Source organism: Porcisia hertigi, chromosome 20 (genome assembly GCF_017918235.1).
Source record: "Porcisia hertigi strain C119 chromosome 20, whole genome shotgun sequence".
Classification (NCBI taxonomy): domain Eukaryota; phylum Euglenozoa; class Kinetoplastea; order Trypanosomatida; family Trypanosomatidae; genus Porcisia; species Porcisia hertigi.
The window spans coordinates 531569-542367 of record NC_090579.1 but is presented as its reverse complement, the minus strand read 5'-3'; the positions used below and the strand labels follow the sequence as shown (position 1 = coordinate 542367).

The 10799-nt window shown below is 54.9% G+C and overlaps 3 protein-coding genes across 3 annotated transcripts; all 3 read right to left on the bottom strand.

Annotated features, from left to right (window-relative positions):
- Positions 1 to 2162: 2162 nt before the first annotated feature.
- JKF63_05992 (uncharacterized protein) lies at positions 2163 to 2564 on the bottom strand (the record flags this gene model as incomplete). The annotated part of the gene is made up of 1 exon (XM_067901945.1): positions 2163 to 2564. One exon carries the CDS (start codon positions 2562 to 2564, stop codon positions 2163 to 2165), a length of 402 nt encoding a protein of 133 aa, XP_067757651.1.
- A 2173-nt stretch (positions 2565 to 4737) lies between these two features.
- JKF63_05991 (uncharacterized protein) lies at positions 4738 to 5178 on the bottom strand (the record flags this gene model as incomplete). The annotated part of the gene is made up of 1 exon (XM_067901944.1): positions 4738 to 5178. The coding sequence occupies one exon, from the start codon at positions 5176 to 5178 to the stop codon at positions 4738 to 4740; it is 441 nt and encodes a 146-aa protein (XP_067757650.1).
- Positions 5179 to 6333: 1155 nt separating this feature from the next.
- On the bottom strand, positions 6334 to 9255 carry JKF63_05990 (uncharacterized protein; the record flags this gene model as incomplete). Its single annotated transcript, XM_067901943.1, has 1 exon — positions 6334 to 9255. The coding sequence occupies one exon, from the start codon at positions 9253 to 9255 to the stop codon at positions 6334 to 6336; it is 2922 nt and encodes a 973-aa protein (XP_067757649.1).
- Positions 9256 to 10799: the final 1544 nt, after the last annotated feature.

The following is a 10799-nucleotide window of genomic DNA, read 5'->3' as shown; positions in this document are numbered from 1 at the left end:
ACAGGAAAAGATGAGAAAGAGTTTGAAGGGGAAAAAGTAGCACGACGAGTTGACAAACACGTTGTGTGGTGCCCCCATACCGTCCACACTAACGTGAGACGGGCGGCCTCTCCCCACCCTTCAGAAACGAGACATGGAGAAGGAGAGGGGGGGAGAGAGAAGGATTGGCACACAAGTAAAAACAAGAGGGGGCGAATAGGTGGAAGGTCAGCAGTCATCTGCGCCACGATGCCTCTTACACACACACACACACAAATCGTGCTGCACATGGTTGGGGGAGATGAGGTATGTTGCCGGTGTCGTTTCTGCTCGTGTTCTGGTTCCAAAGAAAGTGTCTTTTGTTGCCACGGTCCCTCCTCGACTGCGTACGTGGTACGTGGGCCCTCCTCCCCTGCTCTGCCGTACAAGAATGGCCACAAAAGAACGACGAAGAGGGAGGGGAGGGGGCGAGAAGAGAGAGAGAGAGGGAAGGACGAGACGGGGACGCAAAGTACCACCAACGGTACTAGAAACACACAGTTGAAAAAATGGGCTGAACAGCAAGAGGGGGAAGCGGAGGAGGGGGGAAGGGGAAGGAAGGGGGGGAATCAAAACGAGGGAAGGTAAAAAAAAAATAACATCCGTTATATGCACACTAGGGAGGGGGGGGCCGCGCCACATACGGACATGAACGTACATATAATACACACGCGGTTTCATTTATTGTGGTCCAAAACACATGGAAAAAAGGGGGGAACGCACCAAACACACCCACACACATTTAAAAAAAAAAGAGATCGGGGGAGATCATAACACAACAGGGGGAATGGACGAGCCCACACCAGACACACACGCGTAGTATACCCTAAAGTGTGCACGGATTGAAGTAGCCCAGAGACTTTTGAAGCACACAAAAAGTTAGAATCAGCATTGCACAGATCAGATATACGCAAACAACGTGCTATCTGGAAAACGGCCGTTTACACACACACTGGTCACAGTGAAAGGGGATGGGCGGGAGGAGGAGGAGGAGGAAAAAATGAGCACACCCACCCACACACACACACGCGTAGCCCAACCAGCCATGTATACTATTCTTCCCTCCCTCTCCCACACACGTCGATGTCCACACATACACATATAAAAGGTGAAGAACAGACTTGAGACACGATCAGAAAAAAAAAGAGACACATATGCACAATTTTGAAAAAAAAATTCATCTGCACACACACACAAAATGATGTGCCAAACAAATGTGCATTCGTCTACATTGACAACGGTGCGAACATCAAGACAAAGTGCGGACCAGTCGAAACGAGCAACAGCCAACAATGAAGCGGAGGGAGAAAAAAAAAGGAGATAGAAACGGAAAAAATAAAGCACATCACAGCGATGTGGGAGGAGGAGGTAAGGGTGGAGAAAGACATCGCGGAAGCAAACAGCAACAAAGGTAAAGCCACGCGCAAGACGTCTAAAGGGGGAATAACGACAAGAGCAGCGAAAAAAAAATGAAGAAGTGCACGATAACCAGACATGAGGAGTTGCGGGGGAGAGGGATGAGAAAGGAGCGCGTATGTCCCCCGCTCCCGCCTCCGCCCCCAGCCGAAGAAGCATTGCGTGTATTCAACAGAAATACAAGAATAGAAAAACATGGTTTTGTCAGCAGCAGCATCGGCATGCACAAAGATATGTGGAAGAAGGGGGGCTGAGCGAATGAGAGCACAGGGGGTGGCGAGAGTTCGCACAAGAAACACGTGAAGCACAACACAGGAAAGAGAGACGAGGGCGTTGTGTACCCCCCACACACTCGCCAGCGCACACGCTAGGGAGCTCTCTAATACGCCAATGAACGCTTTTACCGTTGTTTCTCATAAACTCGCCTTCTTTTTCCTGACACGTCCCTTCTTTCTGTCTTCTTGTGTGCACTGTTGTATTGCTGCTGGCGCTCCTCTCCTCTTTCACGCTATGCGGCACCTTGGTGGTCGTCACAACGATCATCAAAGAAAAAGCTAGACCGACGAGGAGTAGAGAGCAGAGGGGGGAAGCGCACAGGCACAAGAGCACGGTGCACATCTCGTGAGAGAGCTCCTTTGCGGAGGGGAGGGAGGGGGGGTGAACATGACTACAGACCTGTCTCCCTCATGCGCTGGCTACCAGAAACCCTCTCATCCAGTTAGTATTATCTACAGGCGGTACTCGCGCTCATCTTCAGCTGTGCGGGCCTCGAGCGTATCGACACGCCATCCCGTGACTAACCCCTCGACAAACAACTGGGTCTCCTGTGGCCGCACATCTACCTCGCAAAGATACTTCCCGAAGTCGTCCTCGTTGCCCTCGTCCGGGTCATCTACGCGGAAAGCAGTGGTGTCACCCAGCGGCACGATCTGTGAGTCGTAGTCGAAGAGGACGGCTACGTGAATGATGAGCGTCTTACTATCGTTGTAGAAGGCCCAACGCTTGGCGTCGGTGTCCGCAATGCGATAGAGCATGTTGCTGAACATTGGGTATGTCCTTGTCCCCTTGACATTGGGCTTGCCATTCTTGAAGGTCACTGGGGCGGCCTGCTTGGAGTTTCTGAGCCCCATTCCAATGATGTGAGAATACTTTGTCTTGAATTTGGTGATCTCGCTTCGAGGCGATATCGCAAGCAGAGGACCGGGAATAAAAAAAGAGAGAGACCGCAATGCACACCGTCACACCGATATGCTGGCTAATGCGTGCAGGAGTCGTTGGTGAGTGATGGTAAGCACGGGAATCAAGCGCAAAGAGGGAATCAACTAGGCCGATAAAGGAGTGAGGGGGAAAGGTGTATGCAGGACTTAGGGGGAAAGGAGGAAGAAAAACAGAAAGCGCGACAGCGAGACCAATGCACACACACAACTCTTTACGTGCGTGTGTGGAGGGAGGGGGGTGGGGAATGTGGGGGGGCTAGTGGGGGCAAAAAGGCAATGCAGCGATGAGAAGAGTAGGAAAGATGGTGTTGGTGATGCGAAATGCACTGTTTTGGTGACTTGCCCTTTAGCCCCACGAAGCTTTCCATGTAGCGGAGAAGGGGTACTGGAGCACAAGACACGAGCGTCCTTCAATTTCTGAGTTAGTCTCGCTCTACTTTACAGGAGGCATCCGGGTATTAGGCTGGTCTTTTCTCGGCACTCGACGAGCAGTGGCCTCTCCTCGGCGGCGATACACGGCTCACAAGGTTCCCACATACGACACACAATGATTTACATTAGCCCTTCACTCACGTGCATATGACACCTTGTGAGCGAAAAGGTAATTGTTCAAGCCTTTTTTTTTGGGGGGGGGTCTGTGGCTTGGCTGGCTGTTTCCCCTATATATGCTATACATAGATATATAGATATATACTTCTACCAATGGGAACACCGGAAAACTGATGGACATGCAATGGCTCTTTTCACTCAGACAATGAGCCCATATACAAAACGGATGGGGGTGTGGGAATGAGGAGGAGAGAGGAGAGAACAAGAAAGGCAGGATCGGCCTCCTTTCATGAAAACAGCACACACGTGTACACACACCACAGATCTCAAGACATTCACATGAATCAACACACAGAGGGGGAGGAAGGGGTCGAAATGAAGAGCAGAACAATACACGCATATGCACACCCCGGCGACTCCACCAAGAGAAATGGGTGGCAGAAAAAAAAAGGGGAAAAGATGTACGCCAGAAAACTATAGAAACCGACTCTGTGAATATGTTTTCAAGAATAGAAAATACCTGCCGCAAACACCACAGCACACACCGCCTGCAAACCAGAGAAAATCATGCGCTAAAGAGAGGAGAATAAGACAGCTCGAGTTGGGGGGGGGGGGGAACAGCGGTAGCACACGTTCGACCGAGATGATCAAATGAAGAAGCAGCGAAAACGCAAATCCTCCTCAGTATGCCAGTTCCCATAATGCAGAAAAGGGGAGATCCAAGTCTACACCCTACAGAGCCTACCCTACGGGCACGCACGCAGGGGTCACAGCAATGCCCAACCCAGGCCACCCGAGACTCGGCTTCTCGGCCTCGTACTCTGCCCGCCTTCAACTCACGCGCCGCCTCACAGTCACACCCACCAACACCGGTAGCCATGCTGTGCATCCCCCCTCCCCCCTTCAGGGTGGCTCAGGCTGCCCCACCCGTAAGCGGTGAGGGGCCCCAGGCGAGACACGCTCGAGTTGCGTTGACGATTGCCTTGCAATATGAGCGGTAAAAACGCCCTCAGTGCCGCGAGTGGCCCCGATGCCACGCCATCCCGCACCCCGATCGCCGACACCTGTTTAGGGATAGCCACACACTGCCCTGCCAACGCTGGAAGTACCCCCCCCCCTGGCACGCCCTGTGTCACCACTTGAAGTAGGGCTTGGCATTGGCAGGGTGGGGGGGGGAGGAAAAGGTCGGTTTGGCTTACGCACAGCGCGAGTGGGTGTGCTTGGACCCTTGGCGTCACTCGGGGGTCTGCTCCCTCCTTCTCCCCCCCTCTCTCTCCTTTAAAACACGCACACACACACAGACGCACGCACGCTTCACCTGCAAGGGCAAATGCAAGGAAAGGAAATCGCAAAGGATGGCAGCAAGGCAACAAAAAAAATTATAAACAGGAAGAAATCAAAAAAGGAGGAAAAAAGAATTCTACGCACATGCCTGCAAAACGGACGGAGTTGGGGGAGGAGGGGGAGGGGGAGGGGGAGGAGGGGGTACCCCCACAGATAAATTGTCAGAATATGGGAACACACACGGGTTGAGTCTTTAGAAGCTACTGCTCTTTGGTGCCTCGAGACGGCGGTAGTAGGCTGCTTCATCTAACTCCGGGTGCTTGGAAAAGTACTCTTCGGAGAGCGGCAGTGCCTCGAGTTTACTCTCATAGCCATCGACAATGCCTTCCACAAAATCTTTCGTTTCCAACGGATAAACGACCATCTCAGCGAGAATGCCGTCATCCTGTTCTTCTATTGTGGTGTTACCCAGCGCCTTCAGTCGACTATCAGCGCCAAATAGGTACTTGATGTGGAACTCGTAGTCCTTCGAGTTGTTGTAAAAGGCCCAGCGACCTGCCCCCTCATCGACAATTCGGTAAAGGAGCCCTCCAAAGAGCTCCTTCTTGGTCCCCTTCGCCCTTGGCTTCGTGTACATATACCCCTTTGTGGGGTCCTGGTTGGGCATTAAACCGGTCGAGTGGGCGGAGCCCATGATGCCCTGAAGCGAAAAAAATAAAGTGGAGGTGAGATATGGGAAGATAACTGCGTACTAAGTAGAGAATCGAGCACGAAAACGGTGAAGTGTGCGTGTGTGTCTGTAGGGGGGGGAAGTAGACGGAAAAAAAAGAACCTTGATGGTCTCTCGCTCGTTTTTTTTTACAAATCTGACAATCTGAACAATGATAGCGCCTTGGTTTGGGGAAGAACCTCTTTGTGGATGCTCACTTCTGTAGCGAAAGCCGTGGAAAGGAAACCGGTGATCATGAACACAGTAATCACTGGGGCACGAAGCCGTGAGGTGGGAGGGGAGGGGGTTTGACGGTGTTGGCAAAAATGTAAGTGTCTGTGTGTGTGTGTGTGAGAGCATTGCGTGGAGGTGTTCCCCCCCCCTCCCAGTCGGCAGCCCCTCATCCCTCCTCCAATCCAAGTGATTTGAATGGGCTACCTACCTAGCGGCTAAACTGCTGAGCAAAGTGTAGAGCGAAGCTGAGCTTTTCCGATATTTCTTTTTCCTCTGCCCCTCACCACTCACCCGCCCACCCAGCCGCTCCGCATTCGAGGCAGTGAATCGTTCTTGCGCGGAAACAAGCAGTGAAGCCAGACGCACAAGGAAAAAAAAGCGATGTTTCGGTGAGTTCAACACCGTAGACCCCTCCACGCACACGCACACCAGCGGCAACACGTGCTACTGTTCTTGGTGGGGTGTAGAATGAGATGGGACAGGAGAAAGGCGTGCACAAAGAAGAGGGGGGAGAGGAGCAGCCATAAGATGAAAAAAAAAACCAATACATTAGTTTTAAAAACGCAGCGCAAACAAAATTAAAAAACAGTGGTGTACATGACGCGGAGCATTTTTTTTTTAATTTTGGGGGGATGGGGGAAAGGGAGGAGACATTGAACCACGGATAGAGAGCGGGAGACACACACAAAAAGCAGATAGAATGTGAGCTTGCAGGAAATGAATAGTCGCACCACAAAGGTCTGGTAATGATTGAGTGCAACAGAGCAAAAAAAAATGTATAAAGAACAAGAAACGCTGCGCTGCCAACAACAGCACACCTGAGCCCGGCGGAGTGGAAGGAGACGGCAGGGGGGGGGGGAAGTAAATGTGCTAAGACTTGAGCGCACAAGCGCGTCGCCCTCACGCCTACGCAACACTGCTAAATTCGTCCACCAGTGTTTCTTCTCGCTCCGATATCTCCGTGTACACGTGCGTTCCCGGGAAAGCCGCGTGGGGTGCCTTTGCCTGGAACGTGGCCGTCACAGGCCGCACGATGCTGTCCACCGAAAACGATGTACTGTTCTTGAAGGCTGCACATGTCGGAGGCAGGTGGAAGAACTCGCCTCGGAACCCCTTTTCACCGATTCGTTCCTTTTGGAAGAAACCAAGCACATACGGGAGTTGTGAATGATGCAGCGCCGGTGCGGGTGTGCTCACGCCACCAGCGGCTACAGCAGCGCTGGGCACCTGGGGTGTGAGGACCCGAGGGATGAGCCAGTATGGCGAGTCCTCTGGTTTCAGTAAATAGAAGAGACTCGCGGTTTGAGTTTGCATGAAAGTAAAACACGAAGTTGGGTTGTCGGGGTCAAGCTGCGAGTTGCGCACGAGGTGCAGCTTGCCGGCTTCCTCTCGAGCCAGCGTGAGCATGATGGGCGGGTATGTACTCGCGTCTTCCGTGTCCGTTGTCGCCAAGGATCTGGTACAGGATGGCTCGCCCATGGACAGCGTAGCACCAACAAAGGTGCGCGCCGCCACCGACACGCGCAAGCAGACCGATGGGCATGTTGCCTCGAACACACCCTTTACGCGATAATCGTGGTGCAGGGGGAGGCGGAACATGACGCCACACCCAGAGAAGTATCGGAGCACCTCTGACCACTCTGCCCAGATGTACTGGTGGCAGCGACAAGCGCACACGTTAGTGGAAGAGTGAAGACTTGTCTTGGTTGTGTGCGATGCGGGTGGTACTTTTGATCTGCATTGGGGGCCGCCCATTGACGTCGACACGCCACCATTGCAGCCGCGATGCAGGGAAGCCTGCATATGACACGCCGCAGCGACTTTCGGCTGCTCGACCCACAGGGGACTGCCGCACCGCCATCTTCCCTTCCATGCCGCCACATCTCCCCACGGATTTCGCACCTGGAAAAGCGTCAGTTCTGCGCAAAACGGCTTCGTGCTAAACTGCAAGATGCGCACAACAGGGTACACCATTCCGGCGAGAAGCCCCTGGCCTGCGCCTGCGCCGGTGCTCGTGCCGTGTCCGGAGGCTTCCACGACTGACGGCAGGGACATCTCTGCTGATGAGATACACTCGTCGGTCTGGACCACCGTAGCATCCATGTCGAAGCGAGGGGCCGTGTACAGGATGATCTGAAATCCGTGCCGGTCGTACCGCATGAGCCGCGACGCAAAGCTTGCCGAAGCATCTGCAATGTCGCTGAAAAACGACAAGTCATAGTGAGCACATGGCCACCCGGTGAAGTCACGCAGCGCCACCAGCGGGTCACCGACAACAATTCTGGAGTAGCCGCCAGAAACCTTCGCGTACGCCTTCTCCAGCAACGGCACCCAAAGCTCCCGGACATCGCGACGACTGTGCGCGTACTTCATGTAACTGCAGCCCTCCGTGAGAGGGAAGTAGTCATCCACTATGACGCTGCGCCACCACCCTCGCACGTTCAACGTCACGCGATACGCGCCGAGACGCTGCTCGGCCACCCCTTTTTGTGAGCTGAAGGGATGGCGAAACATGCGGAGGAGGAGATGCGTGTGCTCCGCAAGGGCTGCCATAGCGCCAACCACCCAACTATCGCCAAGATCGCCCGGTTCGATGAAAACCGGGCTGAGGGGGAGGAAGAAGACGTGGGGGTCGAGGGCAGAATGAGCGCTCCACTGTCCAAATAAGCGCCGTACGATGTCTGAAGCGCGAGCCCAGGCCACAGGCCTCTCCACGAGGCCCTCGCCGGAGTCGCGACTCATCCAAAGAAGTGACGACGCGACTGGGGTAGTGACGGAGCCCACCGGCACAGAGCAACGCGCCCCACCCCCCCACAGCGCCATCTCCCCCGGGGAAAACCATGCGTCCACGAACGGGATGTTCGCAACCACACAGGCGTGGAGAACGGCCTCAGTGGAATTCTGTTCGCCGAGATCAAACGCCGTTGTCGTCGCCAGGGAAGGGCGCGGAAGCCGCTGGAGCTCGGCTTCAAGGCGTGTGCGCCACGTCAAGATAGGCGACGGAAAGGAAACAGGGACCGGGAAAGAAAGCGGCACAGCGCGAACCGCGGTGTGAAAGGCCCCCAGAGTGCCTTCGATGAACGCCACGCAACTCAGAGGCGGACACACTACTCGAGCGACGAGGCGACGCCGTCGATGCCACAGCGGAGAGCGTGGATCCTCCTTCGCTTCTACCCACTCCAGCTGCGTCGTTCCTAGCGCTTTCAAGGGCAGAGGCATCGATGTAGTGAAGCTCGCTGATTCGGGGAAAGAGACATCAATTTCCATTCGGTAAACACGAGTGGCGTTGAAGAAACACCAGAGGACGTGACCGCCCTCCTCAGCCGTTCCGGTAGGGGCGGTTGTGTTGGCGCTTTCGGTTTTCCTCCACTCCACTCGGTAGAGGAGACCCTCGGCAAAACATGCCGTCATGGAAGGCACCCACGACGCTGCCGAAGCAAGTGTCGCGGCCTTGGCGCTTGCCCTCGGCTTTCTCAGCTGAGCTGGGTCAAACACCATCGGCTCAAGGAACAGCGTCAAGGCTGATATATCAGCGCTCTCGTGAAAAGCCTGGCGGCATCCGTTGGTAGCAACGTTTGGGTTAGCAACCCCATCGAGCGGCTGCCCAAGCTCCCGCGAGAACGATAAGGCGGCGGGTGCCATGGATGCACTGCATACCCGTTTGATCAAGCAACAGTAGGGCTTCATGAGGGCCGTTAACAGAACTGCAGTGTCCTCCTCCAGTGGCACAGCGCCATCACCTAGGCCCGTCCCGATGTTGCGACCGTTCTTATTTTTCTCGTCCACCTTACCCGTCCCGCGTACGGTGGCGTACGTACGGCACCTCATGGTGAGTGGCCGTCTCCGCCTCTGGTGATCATCACCGCCATCGCCGACAGGAGCCTGTGTCGTGGAGCTACCTGGAGGCACAGCTGTTAAAAAAGCTGTTGTCGCACCAGAGGCCTCCGCAGTATTCACCACCACCGGCGAAGTCGAGAACGTCCGCGACGACGATGCGGACGAGGACCGTGAGGAAAAGCTGGGGACAAGAATGCTGTCAACCGCGTTGTTGGTAAGTGTAGACAGAGGCCGAGCGCTACGCACGCCATCGGTGTGAGGCTCTTCTCTCGGTCCTACACCAGCCCTCTGGGTTGGAAACGTGGAAGATGAGGCTCTGGATGTGGACTGCAATGGACGCCGAGAGTCTCTCGCACCAGGCCCTTTGAAGCGCGACGCTGCAGCACCCATGTCGAGTTAGCAGGAGGAACAAAGACAAAGCGTCGTGGCGAGACTTTGTCGATCTCCGCCACCCATTTCTTTCTCTTCAGAAAGAGAGGGCGCACACGACAAGTGACTTGAACTAAACGCAGGAATAATGAAAAATACATGAAACGCTTGGCCACTGCCCCCCCCCCCCTCCCTCCCTCCGCCTCTCCAATACCTCCCTCCTTTGAGCTTTTCGTGTTCACTTCCGAGCCCCCTCCCCCCAAGGAAACGCCGACTCAACGTTCACGAAACTCGATGACTTGATCGACCGAGAGCGAGGAGGGCGACGGAGGAGTTCTGAGACAAATGTATGAGGGTACGTGAGTGAGTGTGACTGTGTGTGTGTGTGTGTGTGTGGGTGTGTGGGTGTACCAAGTGCTGACGATAAAAGAAAAAACCTATCACATATGAATGCAACTGGGATCACAAGATGGAAGGAATGAACAAGAGAACCTCACGAGTGGAAGAGGAACAAGAAAAAGAATACGCACCCGAGGACAAAAAGAAGAGACGACGAGGTACTAAAAGAAAGAGCAACGAGGGAATCGATGAGCGGCTCGTAAACCTCTTTTTTGTGTGTTGATCCAGGGCATCATAGCGACTATTCAACGCCACAAACCAGCCGGCCTACACTACGGGCACGCACGCAGGTCACAGCAATCCCCAACCCAGGCCACCCGAGACTCGGCTTCTCGGCCTCGTACTCTGCCCGCCTTCAACTCACGCGCCGCCTCACAGTCACACCCACCAACACCGGTAGCCATGCTGTGAATCCCCCCTCCCCCCTTCAGGGTGGCTCAGGCTGCCCCACCCGTAAGCGGTGAGGGGCCCCAGGCGAGACACGCTCGAGTTGCGCTGACGATTGCCTTGCAATATGAGCGGTAAAAACGCCCTCAGTGCCGCGAGTGGCCCCGATGCCACGCCATCCCGGACCGCGATCGCCGACACCTGTTTGGGGTGAGCCACACACTGCCCTGCCAACGCTGGAGGTACCCCCCCCCGTGGCACGCCCTGTGTCACCACTTGAAGTAGGGCTTGGCATTGGCAGGGTGGGGGGAGGAAAAGGTCGGTTTGGCTTACGCACAGCGCGAGTGGGTGTGCTTGGACCCTTGGCGTCACTCGGGGGT